General features: G+C 39.7%; 1 protein-coding gene across 4 annotated transcripts in view; it reads right to left on the bottom strand.

Moving 5' to 3' along the window:
* gpr39 (G protein-coupled receptor 39) overlaps positions 1-21,979 on the bottom strand; it is a 35,377-nt gene extending 13,398 nt beyond the window's left edge. For all 4 annotated transcript variants that reach the window (XR_012597090.1, XR_012597089.1, XR_012597091.1 and 1 more), the window contains exon 1: positions 20,759-21,979. Coding sequence is in view for 1 of the 4 variants with exons in the window: in XM_074658431.1 (XP_074514532.1) it covers positions 20,759-21,542 (784 nt within the window). In the remaining 3 variants the exon portion in view is untranslated. The remainder of the gene's footprint in view (positions 1-20,758) is intronic.
* Between the last annotated feature and the right edge of the window lie 3,043 nt (positions 21,980-25,022).

Raw genomic sequence — 25,022 nt, 5'->3', positions numbered from 1 at the left:
GCACCTTAATGTGTCAATCAATCAATGGAACCTTTTCTAACGTTAGTAGCTCCGTTATTTAGCCAAGCAGGACTGTGTTGCCCATCGGCTTCTAATGGGTAACGCTACTAACTCCATTCCTGTTGATTTCAACACAGAAAAAGATAGGGTGCGCCCTGAGGTATAGTTGTAGTAGCACCATCTTTGATAATATAATGATATTGTTTGCTATGAAAAAAATCAATTCAACTCTAGTTTCACTCCACATTTTTACTCAGGTCATGTGAGCTTTATTTAACTGTTAGCGACAATGCACCAATGACATTACATTCTGAGTCAGAAGTGTTCTCAAGACCAAGATCAGCAGGAAGTACTTCAGCCCTGAATAACACTTTGATTACTTTCTATGAATTCAATTAAAAGAATGCAGCACCATGTCTACTCGTAACACCTCACACAAGTCTGCATCAATCACAGTAAAGCTGAAGAGGCTTCCAGACTGAAGCAGATGTTGGTTTTACCCTGATTATATGAAGGTGGCAGAACAATACTCGAGCAGAGCAGAGGAACAGAGAGCAGACTGAACACAATGTCTCTGTTTCCTCTTTGTTTTCATCAATCCACAACTTGGCAACACTGGCTGACTTTATGGAAGAGTCTGCTCCTCTCTGTTCATCATTCCAGCACAGACCCATTTTACTTCTCTGTGCTTTTAATGGAGCCATCTTTTATGGCTATAGGGAAGGATGAAGAAAAAGTAGTAAGGAGAGAAATAGACTGGTCAGAAGCATCACCCTGCAGGCTACTTGTCAACTCAACTTTATTATTATTATTATTAATAATTCCATAGTAGCGACTAAATGTCAGAATATCTCGGCCTCTGCTGCTTTGAGTTTGAATGTTCTTTATTTAATCTGTCTCTCATTATTTCCCCTAACTTTATTAAAGTGCAATACTAAATCATTTAAGTACCCGTTGAATAAAACAAGCACACAGATTAACAAATTAACAAACTGTACATTCAGTTTGGCAAACTGTGCACACAGTTTAATACAGTAGAGGAGAAATGTTTGGAAGAGTGCTCAGTCAAGATGCGCTCCTGAGAATAAAAAAAACTTCTCCTTCAGAATAAAAGGACTGCTTGTGAACAATATAATGTTTTTAGGTGAGCCTTTCTTTTAGGTGGCTAAAATACGTTTTTCTGCCGTCCCCGTCAACAGCACTGTATTGCTTTGCTCTGGTGCCGGTGCTCCTGTCTGATTCTCCAAGCTGGGAGGCGCGCCAACCATCATCTACTGTAAGTAATACACCTACTATGGATAAGTACCTCATACAACCCCACTTCAAAACACCCGGACTATCCCTTTAATGCTCTGAAAATTGAGTGAATCGTATTATGAACCATGAGCGACACAAACGTTTCTTCACAAGCTCTGACTCACACCGCTCCCTCACAGATCAGTGTTCTCTCACCCACACAGATCATAGGGGTTGAACTGATAACGGGTTCAGATAAAGTAGGCGCATGGATTTCCACTTCAATATATATCTCTACCAGATGACTCCCGGAGGGCTCAGTAAGAAGACAGACAAACGGAGAGAGAAGAGGTGAAAGAATGTGTGATTGAGTGTGTTTTGTTTGTATTAGCTCCATAACTGCTGTGGGATGTAGTTAACTTTTGACATTAACAGTCCTATCTGAGAAGTCACTGTGGTCCATTCTACTGAATGAGTGAACATGCACATTGTTCTCATTTACCATCACAAATTATCATTCTAACAGTACAAGGATCACCACAAGTACTGTTTTTACCCTGGTCTATTTAATGATGGCTCACAGTAGAGGTTTAGGGTTGGCTTTGTTCTTGCACGAGGCCATCTGTCTCTGTCCAGTAATAATGTTATGTTACCTTTTAAACTTCTTGTGAAGGACTCATTTTTCTTTCCGGAGTTGTTGATGCTACCAAAGGTAAAAGTAATCCAATCAAGCAGCTGTGAGCTGTAAATTTAATCCAGCCACATCTCTTCACAGCTTCAGTTTTATGACTGTTTGGTTAGAAAATCATTTCGGAACGAGTGTGGTAATTACTGTTCAGTCTCTGGTGAGAGCGATGTGATGCCGTTGGACAATACTAACAAACCTGCTGTGACTGCAGCATAACCATTCGCATGGCCAATCAAGAGTAAGGAATTTAATTCTAGACATGTCTGTGTTGCAAATGTAAAAGGCTTTTAGTAAAGAGCTGATGTTTCTGCCTGGTGTCTTTGTCAGTGTCACACAACAGAAAACAAATAGCTGTATCTGCAAACTGCAAATACCGTAAGCATTATAAAAGCTCACTGTGACTTGTTCACAGAATTAGAATGATTTGAAGGCCATCAAGTCAATATATCTGCACATGAATTTCCAAAACATACACTGAATTGTACTTTCAGGATATGATGACAGAACGCTGAGACCAGCAGCAACATTACATAAGCTAACCGGCTGCTGTCTGTAGCTTTATATTTAAAAGACTGATATGAAAATGCCATTGATTTTCTCATCTAAAGGCTGCCCCACACTGAAAGAATTTTCCCAGGTTTGTTTGTTTCCAGGGTTCTTTGTTCCCAGGGTCCTATGTTCCCAGGGTCCTATGTTCCCATGGTCCTATGTTTCCAGGGTCGAATGTTCCCAGGGTCCTATGTTTCCAGGTTTCTATGTTCCCAGGGTCCTATGTTCCCATGGTCCTATGTTTCCAGGGTCGAATGTTCCCAGGGTCCTATGTTCCCAGGGTTCTATGTTTCCAAAGTCCTATGTTCCCAAGGTCCCAAGGGTCCTATGTTTCTATGAGTTTCCACAATAGCCCATGTCATATTAAGTGAATAGAGCTGGGAAACATCTTTTTCAGGTTCCCATTATGTGTTATATAGAGCTGGGGAACCAGCCCGTTCTCATTCCCAGGTCATCAAAAACGTACTCCAAACCACAATCTTCTCCTAAAACTAACCAAGTAGTTTTGTTGCCTAAACCTAAGTGACACCAAGGGGTCCTGGCCAAGCGTCCGTATTGGACGAGTTGGGAATGAGAACGGTTGAGGGAACACAGGACCCCTTTGTCATGTTCCCATTATATGCCATATAAATCTGGGGAACATAGGACCCTGGGAACATAGGAATGACCCCGCTAAATGCTCTACTGTGTTCACCAGCTAGTTACTAACTTTGCTGGTTGAAGCTGGGCAGGTAGCGTAGGCCTATAGGTGGGTTTTAGAGCTTTTTAGCTAACAACAGCTACTTGTTGCAGCTGGAAACCAGATTGATGTGAGTAGAGTTTGCATACTAGAAAACAAAAACTAAAGAGCTAAAGGATGCTCTGTAAGGCTGAGGGTAACTGCAGTTCTGGTGATAATTCTCTATGGATTCGTCACTATGAACAACCCCTTGTAAAGTCTTGTTATCTTGTGTTATTTTATTTTATGATGAGATAAGATAAAATAACACAAGATAAAATATATTGTGTTATTTTATCTTATCTCATCATATCGTGAATTCTTTTCTGTAAAATTCAATCCAACTGAATCATTAATATCAAATTCACTGATAGAAATGAAACAGCATCTTAACACATCATTGTTGCAACACAAGAACCATCACAACATTGAGAAAAACATTCCTTCAGCAACAATGACATGTTACTGTGATTCATCAGTGATCCTACAGGGCACATCCTCTGCTCTCATCTCCTGCTTTTTAATTGCTTTGAATGGTGAATGTGATAAAACGCGCCAGTTTTTCTTTTTGATTGCGGCAAAGCTCCTTGAAGCGCTGCGTCCCCCAGGACATTAAAAGGCTCCTCCAACCCAACCTGCCGCCTGCAGCCTCACCCTCAGCAACATCCAACATGACAAAGAGCCCTCATTAAGGAAGAAAGCAGTTTTCCAACTTCAGGACTTCTGTGAAAGATCCCTAAAGAGAGGGAGCTCAGCAGTGTTTAGATCTGGTCTGGAACTGAAGACTTGAAACTTTGCCTTTTAGCTGTTGGTCATTTCTCACTATGATTTTTCCTTGTTAATTGTCTTGAAAGCACATTGGGGCACTGGTGCAATAAGTTGCTGTTTTTGCAGTCACCAGCAGCTTAGCCCATGGAAACAAAGGAAATGTTTGTTTTTGTAAAAGACTGAGAGTCTCAGTACTGAATTTTAAAGGAACGTTGTGTAGTGTTTAGATATATGGGCAGAAATGGAATATAATATTAATAAGTATGTTTTCTTTAGTGTATAATTACCTGAAAATACAAATCTTGTTTTCGTTACATTAGACTTGAGCCTCTTCACGGAGCCGGCCGCCATGTTTCTACAGTAGCCCAGAACAAACAAACCAAACCCTGGCTCTAGAGAGAGACATTTGTGTTTTCGCGTTTTCGCGTCGGCCAACATAGTTGCTGCATGCTTAGCACACGGGAGAAGTTTCAGTTGGTTGCAATCTGCAACCTCACCGCTAAATGTTACCAGATCCTACACACTGCTCCTTTAATGTGGCATACATTAACGCCACTTCTTCTTCTTCACTTCTTCTACCATGCTAGCGGCAAGGCTCTACAGATGGTAATATACTGCTCCCGGGATGACATATTTGTGTAGGCCAACCAGGAAGTTAGCATCGCCCAGGTTCGCTCGACAAAAGGCAATGGGATTTTTTTCCATTGGACCACTTTGGTCCAGACTGAAATATCTCAAGTATTGGATAGATTACCATGAAATTGTGTACGCACATTCATGGTCCCCAGAGGATGCATACTAATGACTTCGGTGATCCCTTAACTTTTCATCTAGTACCATCATCTCGTCAATACTTTGGTTTATGAACTAATACCTTCAAAACTAATGGCATTCCCATCGCCACTACATACCAACAATAATAAGTGACACAAATTCACAAACACAAAGATGCTCTAAAATCTTTGCTGTAGTTGGAATATCTAGAAAGCAGTCAGGCCAATGGTCATTATGGTTAATATTCAATAGAGACACAGCTGAACATTATTCTCACACCAATGGGCATACATTATAGATCAGTTGATCTAAGAAGTATTCATTTTATTTATTTATCCAATGACCAGTGATTTGAAATGAATTGATGTGAACTGGGCCTCTATCACTCTTGACCTGAGGTTTGAATCAGTGGTTCTCGTCTTAGCTTAAGACATCCTCTATCTGCTGCCTTGAAGCCAAAATTATGTTATGTATGTGTCATAAAACGCTTCAGTACATCATGAAATTCTAATCACTGTACTTACAAGACAGTATGAGCCTGATGAGTCTCCCACAGTGTGAGTTATGTGCTGCGAGTGAGTGCAGGCACGCCAGTAAGTCACCCATCTAATCTCTCCTCAAGGTTTTACTGCTGGGAACATCACTGCAGTCTGTGCTCCAAATGTCTGTGAAGGTTCATCTCATCAACTGCAACTTCATCACTAAAACGTCCGAATATCTGCTCTTAAAAAACAGTGGGGGGGTTTATGAGGGGGATAATATGAATATCGGATTTAACCACCACCAATACCCATACCAGGATTTTAATATCAGCATTACCATGTGCTTTTATTTTCTAAATATTACAGCTGCACTAATCAATATTTCCACATTAATAATGGATTCATTGACTATGTGTGATGTGGAAAGGCTTACTCACTTATTACATGACTTCCCTTCAGCTCCTCTGAGTGTTTTAGTGTCTTTCAGCTGATTGTTTTGGTTTTACAGCCTGTAAATCTTTTGTTTCAGCACCACCACCCTCATCAACCACGTTCCCAGCCAGTACACGCTGCTTATTTCAGCAACAAATATCTTAAATTCCCATCGTACTCTACTACAGCATAGCACCAAAGACTAGCTGGTGAACGTACAATAGTGGGCCAAAACAGGGCTAAATGGACAGTGAACATTGGACTTAATATTGGTGATTGTGTCAGCAACTATTCACAAGAACTTTATTATTTCTTTATATATATTTGTAAAGTTGTAATCAATAACATTCATATAAATTAAGATATTATATTATATCAAGAATGGGACAATAATAACAATTCTGACAATGTAATCATCGCATATAACATATCAAATAGAGAAACTTAACAGTAAGTAAACTATATAGAAAATAATAATAATATTAATAATAAATTACAGGAGACTTTTGAAGAAGCAAACTATGAGAAACACATTAACTTATTAAATGGTATTTGGTAAGGCACATCCTGGGCAAAGACTTCTTATATGTTATAGTAGAAAGTAGCAGCGAGCACAGCTTCAAATATTGAAAAGTACCGGGCAAATTATTCTTGCCCTGAATAAACTAAAAAAAGACCCTTTATCTGTGAGTGCCGGTGATTTGTTTATTATATGTTATAGTAAAAGGTGATCTTCTAAGTTTTTCTTTGTCTTCTTTTCGGCCAAAAATTATGAGAAAGGATAAGAAAAAGAGAAGTGTTCATGAACAAGAGTGTAGAAAGTACACGGCTCTGATATGAATCCAAAGCGTTTCTGCAAAAATTCTCAAACAGGATATATAAAAGAAATTACTTTAAAATGAGTTTCTTTGACCTTTGGGATGACTGGGCAAGAAATATAAAAGAGAAAGCTTTATTTCTAGTACTAGAGTTTAGGTCTAAAGTACTATGGATTGTACTACAAATATAATCACCAAATACTGTATCCTTTCTTTAATAGTTTCCATAATCCAGTAGTTTTTGCATTTGTTGTTGAGAAAGTTTATGTCTCTTAGGAGTAGCGCAGGGACACAACAACTTTATAAGGTGATAATATGTCTGTTTTGAATCAATTAGTTCTGTTTTAAGGATCTGCAAGAGTGAGTTTTTCTTCTTCCCTTGTTACAAAAATTACAATATGTGTCAATTTAGTCATTTCCTAAAACCAATGGTACTTTTTTAAAATGTCAAATACTTCATGTTGAGCCAACCGTTGTGGCAAGTGGAGAGAAAAGATTTGAAACGGATCACCTCACATAACACTACAGCATTGTGTGGCACCGAACAGTATGGTGTTGTAACACAGATATGTAAACACACCCACGCAGTATAACCCATGATTTCCCCTCAGAGTGCTGACACACCATGCAGCTACACTATCGCCCTCTCAGCCATCTGCAGGATTGTCTCCGAGGCAGCTTGTTGAGTGCAGGCTGTCACACGTCGCGGGAAGTGTTGCCTTTAGCTATGTTAGCTGCCAAGAGGCCACAGGGCTCTGGAGCGTATTACTTAACTACGCTGCTGTCACTCAGTGCAGAGTAGATGCCGGGAGACGAGGGAAGGTTAGGGAGGCACATTCATCGACCTGCCCAAAGAGGCTCAACAAATCACCCCCCAAGGATTATTTTATATTTGATAGTAAACGGGTTGGAAAGAGGCCACTGAAGCAGCATAAACAGGCCGATGGGGAGTCAGGATGTGTAGTCAAACACAATAAATAAGTCCCATCGATCTGAAGGAGGTTTATTGGTGGCAATTGGGCTGTCGCTGCAGTTCATGAGCTATGGCTCCGTTCTGGCAGGCCAGCAGAGAGTCGCTGATGGCAACAGGTAAGACAATGAGAGGCACAGAAAGTTATGAATACTCTTCAAGGAATAACCCACCACATCTACGTTGTTAGATGGTTTAAATTTATTATGCTTGACTGCAGTTTGATTTTCCAGTCTTTTCAAAATAAAATACTTAGTTAGGCTTAGAAAAAGATTGTGGTTCGGGTTAAAATAACTCTGGGAGCGATGTAACTTAAGTACGGAAGTTACGTGACAAATAAATCAACTTTGACTTCTGGTTTCACGCGACCCATCCATCAGCCCTGACCTCCTTCCTACACGTCGTTCCTAACCGCTCTTTATAGTTCCCGGTTCACAATTACATGGATTACATACCAATTGATTTTGTGCTGACGAATTTACACAAATCAGTACATTAAATTTCGGGACTATTTCACGCACTGCTGTGGGACTGGGCTGTTTGTAAATAATAATAATAATAATCCATGATTAAAGCTGGTACTCTTTTAATATGGAGTCCTGCAAAACACTGCATTTTCCAGTCCTGCAAATATTTCAGAATAAAAGCATTTTGTTAACAAATGAAGGGATTCTGTCCACAAAAAAACATTAGAGGGCTTTTATTTTGAAACAGGAGTTAAGTTGTTCAGTTAAAAATAAATATGAACTTCTTTTCATGTCTGTGACTTATTCTACAGATATAGACATTGGAACCTTGGTATTGCTGATATGATGTCAATATATGGTCGGGTGGTAGGGTGAAAGATAGACAGGGTCATTTTCACTGTCACTCACTTATAAATGAATTATGTGTACAGTGCATAAAAATAAAATGAACGTGGGGGTTTCTCTTTAATAGTTATTTTAAGGTGCATTTCCTGAGCTTTGCTTTAAAAACAAGTCTGATTCTCAGGACATAACCACCAATATTGACTGATGAGTTTAAGCAACATTTTTCTCTAAAAGAGGAAAACTTCTGCAACACACTTAGCTGTTTTCAGCCTTCAAGTGTTTGTGAATGTCAAGAGTCCACTTTAAAGCAGTTTGAGATGTCAAATCATTTAAGCAAATCATTATGTGTTTCAGTCTGTGGTAATTACCATGTGAGTGCACAAACACAGAACATTATTAAATGTAGGCTACTTGTTTGAGCAGGACTGCACAAACAGATTCATTTAATAGCAGTCAACTCGGAAGAATTGAGTGATTCATTTTCTCTTTTTTTCAAACAGCGATTGTCAAATCAATCACAGCTTAGGAACCATGACTACGCATGGCAGGCCTGTCAAACTTTGGATTTCTCAACAAGTTGAAGGGTTGTAGGCTACATGGTATTGTTTCTGTGTTTCCATGTCTTCTATGTACATGGATTCTCAGCTGGTGAGGAGGATGACTTCTTGTCTGGCACAGGTACCTGTAACTTTAGCCTTAGTGTTTTAGCACAATATCAATATCAATATCAATATCTACAAGATGTTTCTGAAAACATTGAGCATTAGAGTAGCAGAATATTGATTTATATTAGATCAGCACTGCCTAGTTTGAATGCTTGATTGGAGTTTGCGAGTGATTGACAGCTGCCTCCATTGAATGAACAGCCAATAGGAACGCTCTGTCGATGAAATGACCTGTGATTGGCTAAAATCTCCCGTCACGGGCTAGATGATTTAAAGCCTGAAAACAGAGCCATGAGGAGGTGCAGAAGTCTAGTTTTCTCTCAGAACACTTGAATTACAATATGCTGAAAGGTTAGTATGGAATTTTTGCCCAATGATGCCAAAAATAGTCTGCCTACTGCCACTTTAAATTGCAGGCTATGCAGTGTTTTGGTAAATGTCCACATTCATGATTTGGCCTTTTGTTTGGTAGAGATCATGCAGGATTTAATATCTGTTCTGCATTTCACACCAGCCAGAAGGTAAATGTCAGTCACACATATACTGCAAAGGTTAAGATGATATAGTGGCATCTATGTGACAATAGCATAGATCTTTTTCCGTGTTGTTTGACACTCAGCAGTGATAACACGGGTGAGGAGAGGATTATCACTGGACACATCTTGAATGAAAAGAGTTGAAGAATAACACTCCTTTCTCTCTTATTTTTCTCCTCTTATTTCTCTCAAGTCACCCTCTTTTCCCATCTATTCAGCCTCATCGAGTGATCACAAATAGCCTGCAAAAGTCAAAGGTCACAAGCCAAAGGCTGAAGGCAGCAAAACAGAATTACTATTCATTTCACAAATGCTGGCTCCCAGTGACTGAAAAAAAAATATCTAAAGCAATTAACCTTCTGTCCTGGACGTGATGTGTGGGCAACTTAACAAGGGTGTTCTCTGCTTTTAATTAGTCTCCAATGTCACAGAGCCCAACCAGGATTAAAAGTTATTTCAAGGTAAAGTGGAGCGGTGACAGGAACGTGGCCACTTTGGAGATAACTGACATCAGTGCTTACAACAGGAACGACTGTTTTCCAGTGTGCATCAGAGTGGAACTTAATGCAATGTGCAGCAGGTTTCTTTTCTGTCTGCCAACTGCAATAACAATTCATATTCAAATGATTGCATATTGCAGCAGAGTAAAGCCTGCAGCCATTAAGGAGGGGAGTGGATACTGTTGATGCCAGCAGACTGTGTCATGACCCCCCCTAGTAATATTCAGTAAAATGTAATATTCCATTATGAAGTCCAGTTGCCAGTCTATTGCTGCTTGAGTTGTTGTTTATGAGGACTGAGCTGTTATGAATTCTGAAGTAGTTATTATAGGCATGATAATGTGGCTGTGAGATGATTACAATATGGACTGGTGAACAAGTTCTTGTAAAATGATCAATTGAGGTGTGAATATTGCTTGTTATAGTTATTTGATTAGTTGTTCAACTAAAAACATTATTTCAAAGTGACTATTTTAGATTTAGATTTTTAGGTACAAATATCACAACATCATGCCTTGTATATCAACCTTAAGAAACACATAATCCCCTCTCTATCTGGCCTCATCAATATTTATACATACACCAATATTGTAGTCTGTAGAGCAATAAAGCTTGAGTGAAGGCGCGTGGATGTGGAGCATGTACCGTGAATATCCCACAAAATTCCCACTGATATAAAGTACAAGCATACTGTTTGCATAAATGGCTAAATGACTACTGTTCTACATTTTGGGAAGACTGAAACATACTTTTCCAATAGATACAAACTTAGAGACTGTCCTGACATCTGCATAAATTTTAGACGTATAAGAATCTCCCTTACAGCTGAGGCCAAACAGCCTTACGACCACTTGAATCATTATATAAAAATGCTCTTGAAATTCATGATTAAAAAAAAGCACGTCAACATCCCCATTGTAGTATACTCACTAAATATAATATGTTCAATTTTGAAAATGTAATGCACTCAAATGTTTGCTTAATCTTAAAGATCATTCATACTGTAACGCTGCTCCTCCTCCCCTGATGAACATTAGCAGGTCTACCATTCGCTAGACCTCCCTTGGCAAGCCATCCTTCATTTTTATGGCCATAAAACAATGGAACAATCTCCTAACAGAACTAATAACATCTACAAATTTCATCTCCTGTCTGAGAATGCGTTGAATACTAACACAGCAAACTTGGGGGATAGGGCGGGTGCATTTTGTCCTCTTTTAATACCATATAAGTAATATAAGTTTCATTGCGGTATACTTCAAAGTATTTTTTCATAAACTAAAAAGTGGGCTACAAGTGTACTTGCAGTATAAACTATTAAACTAGTAGTTTACTGACAGTATACTTTAAAGTATAATATTTTATATATTATTTATATATTTATTTCATAAACTAAAAAGTGGGCTACAAGTATAAATGTAGTAAACTATCAGTATACTTATAGTATAGTTGCAGTACAAAATCAAACTTAGGTGAAAACTAGTTGTGTATACTCAAAGTTTACTATCCTTAAACTTGAAGAATACTTAAAAGTATACTTTTATAAACTAAAAAGGGGGACAATTTAGTTCACAAAAGTATTACAGTAGTAAGCTTATTTGTATACTACTAGTACAGTGATATTAGTATACCTACTACCTACCTGCAGAGACTACGGGCAGAAAATAGTAATTTTCTGAAACCCGGTATATTACATCTGTCCTTGTTTTATATAAGGTTAATGTTCTTAGAGCATTGTCCCTGTTCAAATAAAGTCACATAACATAAACAACTATCACACACTGAGGAGTGACATTACAGTACAGGTCGACTGATTAAAAATCAGTCAAGGCTGTCGGATTAGTCTCCCACTTCTCTCTATCCACCATGGAATTACCTGTTAGAAACAAAAAACTAAAGCAAAGCAAAACCATCCGAATCACCTCGCCTCTGTTGATAACTGTGGAAGTGTTATTGAAGGGTGGAACCTTCCAATAAACTGAGCTAAAAACAGCAATAAGGCACAATTTCAAATAAACATCACATCCAAAAGCTTTAATACATATTTATATTGTATATGTGATGGTAGCAAGCAACCAACACCATGGAGTAGGTAGATCCAGTCAATTTCACTTTCCTCGGTGCTCAATATGAACCTTTTTTTTTTTTTTACTTTTTCTGATGCTGCAATATCACTGCAGTTTTTCTGAATATATGATTTGGAAATGTAGTGCAGGCTTATTTATTTTCAGATATGCAATATCCAACTGACTAGAAAGACTATAAGATGGGAAAATAACGGTGTTTTTCAGACATATATTGTTGTATTGTACAAAATTGATAAGAGTATAAATTTTGAATACTGGCTGTTTACCATTTTTTGGCCATGTGGGGGGGCCATAACGACTTCGCCTCATAAAGTTTTTATAGCTAAAGTGTTAGCTAACACCGATTTTAAACCGACACGGAGCAACATTAGCATTCATTTGCGATATTGTTTCTCTCTATGAATGTAAGTCTAATATTCACTCTTCTCAGTTTTGGTCTCCATTAACTCCTGAGGGAAATATCTTGCTTTTTAGCTGCTAAATGCTCCAACATGTTCACCAGCTAGTCACTAACTGAGTCTGTCTGCTCTTTGGTGCTGGTAGTATCCATTTGGTTTTTAGACATTTTTCACAGAAAACAGCTGCGTGCTTCAGCTGTAAAGAGGCTGATTAAAGCAGTGTGAGACGGCCCCAAAACAAGTTGCGGGCTGCAAAACCAAAACAATGAGCTGAAAGACCCTAAAACCTTCCATAGAGCTGAGGGGAACTGCAGAGTTTAATGATAAATCTCTGTGAGTTTTAACACAACCAGCGACCCTTTTCACATTACACAACATTTGATCCATTGTTTGTATAAAAATATTGATTAGTGCAGCTTTAAAGGACCAGTGTGTAACAATTAGGGAGATCTATTGGCAGAAATGAGTCGTTGTGTTTTTGTTGGCTTAGAATGAGCTGTTTGTATCTACATTGGGAGCCGGTCCCCTCTCCACGAGTCTGCCATGTTGCACCGCCATGTTTCTACAGTAGCCCAGAACGGACAAACCAAACACTGTTAACTTTTCCTGCTTGGGCCGGAGTTGATAACGTTACTCGTTCCCGTCGTCGCCGCCGCTCTCTCTCTCTCTCTCATGCTTCACCACTCACTTCCCACATACACACACACTATAAGCAATCTACTCGTACAACATCTGGCTCTAGATAGGGCCACATTTTCACATCGGCCACCGTAGCTCTCCTACACGCTTGGCACACGGGAGAAGTTGTAATCTACAACCTCACTGCTAGATACCACCAGCTCCTACACACTGTTCCTTTAAATTAATCTGAACGTGAGTAAGTACTATTTATCAGTGTTGTAGCTGATGCTGTTGGTGTTGTACCCCTTAGCAAGAAATCATTCTCATGGTGCTTCTCTTACCTCACTGACTGACAAAGGTTAGTGGACCCTCTTTACCATAAACACCAATCTCATTATCTTTCTTTTTCCTCCTTGTTTCTCCATCTCCTCCTGCTAATCAACACATCGCTGTCACAGTCACTGTCTTCAACCTCCCCCTCAATATCATCATCATCATAACTGCCATACCCTCCTCCTCATTTCCATCATGGCCAGCCCATCACAGTCGCAGCATGATAATGTTCATAATCATGTCACCATTCTCATCCATTAACACCAGTCGATGTGAATATCTGTACGCGCGTTCAAAATGACATCCAAACAGCAGGACAGAAACAATTATGTTCTATCAGGCAATTAAGCAGTGCATGGATTGTGACAAATGGATAAAACTCCATTTTATGATTGGTTGTAATGCAGCTGACCCCTCCTCCCACATCCATCTGAGGTCATCAGAGCACAGAAACTCAATCTGATTCACACACTGTTCAATACTTAATACATAATTAGGCCGGTGAGGATGTACGATTGGCTGGTAATTGGATCAGCACAACTGAAGTGACACAGTCCTGTACTCCTCATACATAGGTGCGTATGATTAGATGGAATATAAGGCCCGTTCATTATTAAATTTGTATATGAATAAGAAAGAACCTTAGATGAGTTGATATGTCAGTATCTTGTTAAAGGAGCTCTATACAGAATTCAGAGCAAAGCTATGATTGAGGGATTGCTAGCCAGTGGGACCAGTGGGCTACCTCCGGGTCTGAGAATTCCAGCCAATGCGGAAGTGCCCTAAACTTGCGTTCTTCCTAAGAATGCAAGGGGGCGACTTTTCTTCTTGCAAAAAGAAGTCAGATTGTAAAGAAGTCTATGAGAAAATGAGCCACTTGATTTAATACCTCCGTAAACATTGTAAACATGAGTTTAAGGTCTCAATCACTAGTTTCAAGTCTTCTTCAATACAGCATGATGTTCATTTAGTAAATGATGGTCCCATTTAGAGTCAAATAGACCATAAAGCAGGGGACGCTTTAGGGCGGGGCTACTTTGTGATTGACATGTCGCTACCACGTCGGCGTTGTCCGGTCTGGGAGTTGTCTGTGTTTTGTTTTACAACTTTAACCCTTTCACTGTGTTTTCAGTTCATGAAAGTTAATTATAACCTTTCAGGTCGCCAGAAAACTTCTTATCTCTTCTTATTATTCAGCGTTCGGTTGCAGCTCTCGCGTCATTTCTGGTTGCAAAAAAAACAACACGGCGATGGCCATATACCAAGATGGCTATGGCCAAAATGCCGAACTCGAAGCTTCAAAACATTAGTCCACAAACCAATGGGTGACTTCTTATATACAGTCTATGAGTGGGACACACAAACAGGGACTCACATGCACTAACATGCTCGGAGCTCAGATTACAACACACACAGAGGGAGAGCGACTTCATCCTCTGCTCATCCTCTATATCTTTACATAGCAAATAGTTGTTTGCTGCTATATTAATGTTCTGAATGTCATATAGAGGACCTTTAAAAGATCAATGGCAAAGGAGTTAGCAGAAAGTCACCATGTATCCATCATTAGTTTTTTTTTCCTAAAGGGTGCTGCGAGGCTGATTAAATGTCTCAGAGACTCTCAGTGGTGCTGATACATGGCTGTCCTGAGGACTAAAGCTTAGTTATAGTCTCAGTGCTAACCCCTCATCGGATGCATACTACAGATTTTGTCCTGGTGAAAAACATCTTCTAGAGTTGAACCTTCCAAAATTAAAAGGAAGATCTGTGATCGGTTTATTGATGCTATTTAGGGATAAAAGGTGTTAGTGTCTCATCATTATTGATCTGTTGTTTTATTATTTATATCCAAAGCATTTCCAAGACTTGGTATTCAGATTACTTTTGGTTACTTTAATATGCAGGAATTTCTTAAAAAAACAACGTATAGACTGACACAAAAATAATCCTTCTCAATCATCCCTTCTGACCCATTAGAAGTGTGTGGTGATGTCTGTTTCTGCAGACACCCTGCAGCCCTCTGCCTGGATTTCCTCTTCTCTTCTTATTTTGCTGTGTTCTGGACTCTTCTGGGCTTCGGCAAAGAGTCTTTGGGGTGTGTAACCCCCAGCCAATAACAGCACTAACAGTGTGCAGCACATTCAGGCGCCAAATAACGCCACTTTGTCGCGCCCCTCGACGTCTGATACCAAGGCACAAGTCCCCCTTTAGCTCTCTCACCTCATGCAGTATGTTTGCCTCAAGTCTCTCTGTGTGCGCCATTCCAACTTCAATCAGGGCGCTGCACCTCACAGTTCGAAAAGAGAAGGTGAGTTTCAAAAATAAAAATAAAATACACCTGTCGCTATTTTACAGTGCATTTCACACAACTTTTGACACAAAAGTGGTGTATTTTATTGCCTATGGAAGTTTTTATTGGACTTTATTAGTTGTAATCCACAGAAGACATTACACAAATGTGTACCATGATCTGCAAATATTTCACTATCCACAAACATGTAATTTTGTATTTGTGTTGTGTAAAGTCACATCCACAAAAATAAAGGGCGATTTGCAAATACGCATAACTTACTCTGTAAATACGTATCTTAAGGTTTACATGTAAAGTGATATCTACACATTTGTGCATCTATTTCGCATTTGCAGATCACTTCCTGTGGATTTATGGGCCACATGACATTTGTAACTTTCCTCCTGTTTGTTTACAGAATTTTGTTCGATTGGTACCGCAGCAGATCTGTAGATAATAGTTGTAATCCACAGAAGACATTCCACAAATATGTAACATGATCTGCAAATATTTCACACAAGTTATACGTATTTGCAAATCGCCCTTTATTTTGAATATTTGCAGATCATGGTACACATTTGTGGAATGTCTTCTGTGGGTTACAACTAATAAAGTCCAATAAAAACTTCCATAATTGCCTTCCGTTTCACAAGTATCTGTAATCAAGATACATAAGGCAACATAAGAAAGTGCATATTTTGTATTCCACTGATGCAACTGTGAAAGCCTTGAGTAATTAAGAAACTCTACATACGACACAAAACAAAAGTCTACTTACATACAACTATGTGGCTCATTGACCTTGCTACTCAATCAGCAACCAGTCAGGTTATAAAATCAATGTGAGACTGTAAAAAGACAAAATGAATTCTGATGCTGTGATTCAGACCCATGGAGTTGAGGTTAGGAGTATTTGGTATACGCTCAATCTCAGACTGATCCAACATGACATCATGGGTGACTGTGTTCAAACAATGAGTGATGATGTGTGTGTGTGTGTGTGTGTCAGTAAACACACAGGATGTGTGGTGATGGCACGCTCTGGAATGCAGAGGGAAGTAGCACAACACAGATATGTTACCACGGACTAACTGCTTGTTTCCAAAGTGAAAACACTTTGCTTGGGGTCTAGTGAAAATATCTGATATTTAACACCAAAATCAGTCATCAGTCAAAATCAGTCATCTATTCTGTCTGGGAAGGCAATACATTTGTCCAAAAAACAAGAGAAGGTTATATGTTGCCCTCACTATACATACTTCTAATTCAGTTCTTTTGCAAATCTTAAAAATATCACACCTGCTGCCTTTTTTCAGCATGCTCTCTTTCTTTAGAACACTTTCTTTTCTGCAACTATAGGCAGATTTTCGAATGTCCTTCAAACTGGCTGTGCATTTTATTCTAAATGAAAGAAAAGAATTAAAAGAGTATTCTGGTTGATTTCCATGACCGTAAATGTACCTGTAAATATACTAATAATTACTATGTAATAATGTTACAGCCATTTTCACACTTTTTTGAAACTTCCAGAACCAAAATCTGATGCTTTTTAAACATGAACACACAACAGATTGCTGAAGCCTTTTAGATATCTTTTGTTACTTCTTTTATATTGGTGCTAAATTAAAGCAGCATTGGGTAGAAATGGAGCAAATATGATTAAAAAAAAGTTATTTTTATAAAACGGTCACTATATCCTGACAGTAGTGCATGAGACAGGTAATCTGGAGAAAAAAAATGTGCCTCTGTGTCCTCCGGTGCTCCTAACAGCATCTGCAAGATTTCACATCCCGGAGAAAAACAACCAATCAGAGCCGATCTGATTCAAATATGAATCAATATTCTGTTACTGTTCTGTTCTGCTACTCTTGTAGTGTACTGTTTAGCTGTAAAATGAGAAAGTTTGTGACCCGGCAGCCATGTTGAGATCAGTTGAGGAAATACCAAGCACCACCCACCAGCTGGAGCAAGTGAGTAAGTGATTGACAGCTGCCTCTGTTGAATGAACAGCCAATAGGAATGCTTTCTCTCTCTGAAATGACCTGTGATTGCCAGTCACAGGCTAGGTTTTCTAAAGCCTGAAAACAGAGCCATGAGGAGTAGCAGAAGTCTAGTTATCTCTCAGAACACTTGAATTACAATATGCTGAAAGGTTATTATGGATTTTTTGCCGAAAGATGCTAAAACATTCTGCCTACTGCAGCTTTAAAGCTGCGTCATTTGATTTTTTTAATTAAAAAAAAAAAATTGGGCCACTTTGGGGCAGCAGAACAAGCTGTATAAAGCTGTTATAGTGAACGAGTGTTGGCAAACAACTGCCTTATTTACACATCCAGCAGACAAGGAGCAGCATTAGAGTTAATTTGGAGTCATGTTTCTGGCCACCTGGCAAATGTAACTAATATTTACTCTCCTTTCAGCTCTGTTTGGTCTCTGGCAACTCCTGAGAAAAAATATCTGGCTCTTTAGCTGCTCAACGCTCCGCTATGTTCACCAGCTAATTGTTAACTTTGTCGGTTTACCATTTGGTGCTGGGCAGGTAGCATACAGAGGGTTCATCAGAGATGCCTGCTGCTGCTGCTGCTGCTTAAAACAAGGTTGATGAATGGGAGTAAACCAAAACAGTGAAGTTGCTGGTTGACAAAAACAGAACAATGAGCTGAAAGAGACTAAAACGCTCAATAGAGCTGAGGGCAGAGTTGGGTGATAATTCTCTGTGAGTTTGTCACGACAAGACACATCTTTTACATAGAGAGGCAAAGTCCCTCCCCTTCTGGTGGATCCTAAGGGACCTTTTTTTTCAGAAAAAAATATCCAAGGTATTGAACAGCGAGAGACAAATGTTCTTTTGATCCCATTTGAATTGCACCATGAATCCCACATAAACAACACAATCTTGCAAGTAAAGAAAGTCGCACTTTGCCGTAGTATCATTTAGTTTTGTGTGAAAGGGCGGGACTCTCTATTACACACAGTCAGTTGATTATTGCAGCTTTAAAGGTTGTACATATTGTTGTATAACCAGGAAAATAAATTCCCATTTGTTAATCCTTTACTAAGAAACTTTTTTGACAAATATGCATTTGGACATTATACAGGGAATAACAGTGAGTTTATCTTTAACAGCTTCCTCCTCCAGTGTCTGGAGTTGAGTTCCTGACTGTGTGTCCTGCTTCTTGTCAGTGTACTGTTTATTCATGTGGTCGTTCTCTCTGACCACTCTTCTGTATTACTAAGGGACTTTGGGAGTTTGTCTGTTGTCTGTTGTTGCTGTTCTCTCTCTTTTCATGTCCGCCTATCCGCAGTGGGGCATATCAGCATCCGTTAACATCTCTGAGTCCCTCCCTTTTCATGTCCAATAGTAGCTGATATCCACTGGACTGAGACGGTGCTGATGTCCTCAGGATGTCCACCCCAGTGCTCACATTCTGTTTATTCTGAAAATTCTGTTATTAAAACTTTATCTGGGTTGGCCAGCGTTTGGCAGTTTTGGCACTCATTGCAAACCTGACTGCCTGGAAGGAGAGTCCTTGTCTGAGAGGTCTTTTGTGTAGTTTCTGTCTGTTTTTTAAATTTTCATGGCAGTATTGTTTTTGTTCTATTTGATACTAGGTTTTGTGGGAATCTTTTTTCTGAGTTTTCTCATTTAAAGGGGACATATGCACATTTTCAGGTTCATACTTGTATTTTGGGTTTCTACTAGAACATGTTTACACACTTGTTTCGACTGTTATCAGGCCATTAAATAGGTTATCAGTCGCTATAAGCACCAAAGATGTGGGTCATTAGGGGCCTATATGCCTCCTACGTTGTAAAACTGAATTAAACGTCACGTTTTGAACACAAACAAAAGGGATTCTTTAGGTTTAGGCAACAAAACTACAACTTCTTTAGGTTTATGCAAAAAAAACTAGTAAAAAAACTAGTGGGCGTATTAGGCCCCTATTGACCCACATCTATGGGGCTTATAGTGACTGATAATGCATATTTAATAGCCTGACAACAGTCTAATTGGCTGGTTTACATGCTTTAATGTTCAAAACACATCATTTTCCTCATATTGTCTGTCTGAATATACCTGTATTCACACTCTGTCTGAATGCTCTGTTTTAGCGCCTGTCTCTTAAAGGCCCCTCTCCCGAAAAAGCCCAGTCTGCTCTGATTGGTCAGCATTTTCCGGTCTTCCACATATGCGCTGTCGCCGTCTTCACAGCGTCACTGCAGCCAGGCACTCACTCTGTTTCAACTACACTGAGTTTAGCAGCACTTCTCTAGGTGACTGTGTAGTTGTGACATCACAACCTTACGGAAGTCCTGGCGACTCGTAGAAAAGCCCAGTTTCTGAATACAGGCTGTGTGCATTTCTCCATGGTATTTACATAACACCTTCAACTGCTTTATAATCAACAAAGACACGGAAATCTCACTTTCTACAACATGAAACCTTTAAAACGTGGACATGGAGCCCTTTGACGCTGTAAATAGTGGCTACCTTAACAACTGAAATACATTAATTACTGAAAATATGACACCCATGCTGCCATATATTCAGTATCTTCAGTCCTGTATTACCACATTTTGACTGGACAAGCAATAGTTACTATCACAACATGGTTTATCTGCACTTTCAGTTCGAGAGCACACCCTAAACAAAAGCGGTTTGTGTGTATCAGCGTGTGAAATCAATCATTTGAATGGTCATGACATTGGAACTGAAGCCTTTCTCACTTCCACCTGTGGCACAGAGTCAGTGTGGTGTTTTCACTGCTGGCGTCAACAGATGAAGAGGCTGTCCGAGCAACCCAGGCAACGATGGTAATATATCAACATCGCACAGACACACACACACACACACACACACACACACACACACACACACACCACCATACATAGTGGCCCATTTATAACACTTTGTAACATTTCTGTTAACACTTTTCAGAGATTTCCACTGTGCACACTGAAGTCCCCAAAACTCGGACAGTATACGCTAAATGCAAACAGACACTCTAAAATAATTTCTTTGGTTAAACACAATTGGCAGAACAAGGTGTATTTTTTGAGATATTAAAACAACAACTTACCAAGAAAAATGATGGTCTGCTTCCTGGCTGTCCTGACCTTTGAACTTTCATGCTTGGGTGCTCTTTGAGCTCCCTTGATGCCGGCATCCTCGGATGTTAAAGGTTTCCGCAGGACGAGGACCATGGCCCGGCACATGATGGCCACGCAGATCAATATGATTATGTAGATGACGAAAGCCACAAAGATACTGGCCCTGTACATCACCCAGCGCTCCCTCAGATTTGTACAGAAAGTCAGATTCTGGACGGGTGTGTCTGCCCGGGAGGGAATGTGTCCCTGCGTTCCCGTGGCAACCAGCAATGGCAGGGCCACGAGCACGGACACCAGCCAGGCGAAGGTGATGAGGGCGGAGGTACGTTTTCCACCCAAGGCTTTGTAGCGAAACGGGTGACAGATAGCCACGTAGCGCTCAAAGCTAAGCGTGGCCACGTTGAGGATGGTGGCATAGCTGCAAGCCTCGAACAAGAAGTTGTAGATCTTACAGGAAGCGTTCCCTCCTGCGGACGCGAACGGGAACCAGGTGGCGCTGTAGAGCTCCACCGGCATGCCGATGAGTAGCACCAACAAGTCCGAGCACGCCAGGCTAACCATGTGGTTGGTGACGTTCTTCTGCAGGTAGCCGTTACGCTTCAACACTTGTGTCACTCTGATGGTGACCGAATTACCCACGATACCCGTCACCAGGATGAGGCTGTAAATGACTGTCAGGAAGATTTTGACGGGGTAGTTGGGTTCAAGCTCCCTCCAGTCTTTCTCGTCTGCTATCTCTATTTCCTCATCCATGGTTACGGAGTGGTGAGCTCAGATTTCCCCAGGTATTGATTTTGTCCTTTAGCTTATCAGTTCTGTTGGGCGCCGTCTCTGTGATTAGAGCCGAGATCCAGAAATGAGCCGTTTTCCAAGATAACAACTTACAATGAAGACTTTTCTTTGTCTGGAATTATTCCGGATTCTTCAAGGAGAGTATCCCAGTGGGTGGTTAACTCCAAATCTCAGTAGGTGTATCACTTCATCCCACTCACTACAGTAGAACATATGCAGACTCTTCAGTACTTTCTACTAAATATTCAACGTCTTATCACCAAAAGTCCAGTGTGTGGCCACATGCCTAGTTCATCTCCTCCCATTCCTGGTGATCATCTGGGATCCCCGAGAGTCGTCACTAGTTCTAGTCCAGAGTCGGGTGGTTTCGCCTCTGAGCAAAGTGTTAGCCAACACTACACTCACACAAATGTCCTCCTCCCGCCCACCAGGGCAGGGCAGTTAAACATTAAACAGTAGGACAGGCAGCGTGAGTGCTGAGGCCTGGTTTCATTTCTTATCATCAGTATTAATGTGTCTACCTTTCACAGAAACACTTTGTTTTACTCCAAGTTATATTAGAAATATAGTTAAATACGCATGAATCTTGATGCAACTTGGAAACTAATAAAACCAGGTAAAAAAAAACCTGCCTGACTTTAACCAAATAAATCAAACTGGTTGAGATTAACAATCTAGTAGTTTTGTTTGGAGATCATGTTAAAGATAAAGCTGACATTCAGAGAAGAAGTGACATTCACCTTAAACATGGCTGTGTGAATGTGGGAGAGAAGAACTATTTATGGTGCCGTGCAATGCAGTGCAGGGAAGTTGAGAACAAACAGGAACCGGAGCTGAAATAAACTAGGCGTAGCTGCGTAGGTGAGGTAAACATCATTTCCACTGAGTTCATAGAGATAGTGTTCATATTAAGAAAATGCAACATAAACAGAGTCATGATTGGGTGATTTGGGTGGCTGATAAAAGGATACTCTAAGAGGGACTGGTTTTCTTGTGTTTCACAAATAATGAATGATTCATTTTTTCCTTTTAACCCCTTAAAACTCCGACAGCCTGCGGGCGGGCCTGGCTGCTATTCTGTCTTTCAGAGGTTGTTGCGGGCTCAGTTTTCAAGCTAGAGTGAAGATACTGGTATCACCTAGCTTGTCAGGGAGATTGTTAAATAACGCTACAAAGTTATGCAAAATTTTTGCGAGGAAAAACTGGCATTGGCCTGTCGCATCATAATTACGGAGCCTAGTGTTAGTGCAGTCAGATTCTCTTAACACCACGGTTGTCTTTTCCTAAGTCCTTATGAATTCTCCTTCACATCTTTTGAAAAAGAAAAATGGTTAGGAGAAGACGTTAGGACGTAATTTTTGGACTTTTCGACCGCAGCCTCAGAGTTTTCGGTTCCAGAACAGCTGATCAGGGTCAGTTCAATCAACTCTGAGTAGGTTGAACCTGAACATAAAAAGCCATCATCAGCAGAGCTCTGATACTACGATTCACATGGCGACAGGTAAATAAGAGGCAGAGCCTCCATTTTAATCCAGTTGACGTAGAGATTGTAGTACATGTACGTACAGTGTATGCTGACTGTGCACATTTGTCTCTAAACAAGTCAGAGCGGGGAAAAGTGTTGATAATATAATAAAGTTTTATTCAGTGTGGTCCATTAATTCATCTTTTACCAGACTTACATTTCCTTAATGATAAAGTGGTGGAATCTGACTGTGTATTAGACTGTAGCCTACATTACATCTACAATATGTTTGGTCAGCTCTGATGGGACAAAACACAGGAGCAGCAACTGAAGATGAAAAATATAGTTGAAGATTCAGAAATATATTTAAACATAGAGACATGATTGTAAACTCACAGTCTGATCCAGGAATAATGTGTTTGGTGATTTAAAGGTTAAATAGAGTAGACGATATGAGAATATATATATGTGAAAGGAGAATGCATGTGTGTGTGAGTGCAAGAATGAATTATGTCTTGAACGGCCCCTCATAGATAAAGTTGGGTTGATGTCGACATGTTGAACTTGATTAAAAGCTTCGAGTGCCCTCTCTCTGGGACTGAATATTGTCAGATCCCGTCAATTAAACCATTGTGTTGTGCATGGCATCCCATTGTCAGCCAGATGTTAACTGCTAAAAGTGATTAAAAAAAACCCAGTAAAATCAAGGTTGATTGTTCATTAGGATATTGAAGCCTCTTAATTTATGTCTCAGATCTCATTCAAATTATCTGCTGGTGTGTTCACATGTGTGTAATTACATACAGCTTGACAATGCATTTCATATATCTCAATAAAGAGGGGCTGGTGTGTTAGAGATTGCCTGAAATCCTCTTTGTGACTTTGAGATAAACACATTGCACATCCTAGAAATCATTCACAGCTGCTAGATGTAAAAGGAAATAAGCCAACAAAAAAAGGTTGACAAACATGAGAAGGACTTACAGCCGATTATGAGTGTTGTCAGGCTATAAAACAAAACATAGGTTTTCACCCAGGAGACCAGGAGAGTTTGCATCCTGTTTGAAACCAACAGTTATTTTTGTTTTTCCCTAACCAAGTGTTGTTTTTTGCCTAAACCTAAAGAAGTTGTTGTTTTTTGCCTAAACCTAAAGAAGTTGTAGTTTTATTGCCTAAACCTAAAGAAGTTGTAGTTTTATTGCCTAAACCTAAAGAAGTTGTAGTTTCATTGCCTAAACCTAAAGAAGTGAAGTTGTAGCTTTGTTGCCTAAACATATCTGTTTTTGCCTAAACCTAAAGACTTTGTAGTTTTATTGCCTAAACCTAAAGAAGTTTTAGTTTTATTGCCTAAACCTAAAGTTGTAGTTTTATTGCCTAAACCTAACTGTTTTTTTTTTGCCTAAATCTAAAGAAGATGTAGTTTTGTTGCTTAAACCTAAAGAAGCCTTTTAATTCAGTTGTGTTCAGAACGTGATGTTTCATGCAGTTTTACAACATGTTAGAAAGTGTTGCATTTAAGTTTCACTTTTAAGTTTTACTTTTACAACGTAGTAGGCCCCTAATGACCCACATCTATGGTGCTTAAAGCGACTGATAAAGCCCATTTAATGGCCTGACAACAGTCGAATGGGGTGAGACTTAACTAATGCCTAATTACTTAGTTTACAAAACCAGTCGTGCATTGGAGAGATGAGGACAATTTTTAGCTCACATAGGTGGTATTTCTACAGTATAAAAAAGTGAAGGAAACGAAAGGATGTCAGTCTTATTCACTTGAGTCTCCACTTGACACTGAAAACATTCAAATGGATAGGTCTACTTGAAAAGCCTCAGGGAATATATATTCTCTACTCTGCAATACCTAAAATGTCTACTGCTTTATGTAACGGCAGGTTTTACTCAACATTCAGCAGCACAACTGGTGTTTTACAAGACTTCTTTTTCTGGCCTCGGTTATCTGAATTCATAACCATCAT

This window comes from Sebastes fasciatus, chromosome 14, assembly GCF_043250625.1.
Source record: "Sebastes fasciatus isolate fSebFas1 chromosome 14, fSebFas1.pri, whole genome shotgun sequence".
Lineage (NCBI taxonomy): Eukaryota > Metazoa > Chordata > Actinopteri > Perciformes > Sebastidae > Sebastes > Sebastes fasciatus.
Note: the sequence above shows the minus strand (reverse complement) of the source record. Positions and strands in the feature narration are given on the sequence as shown.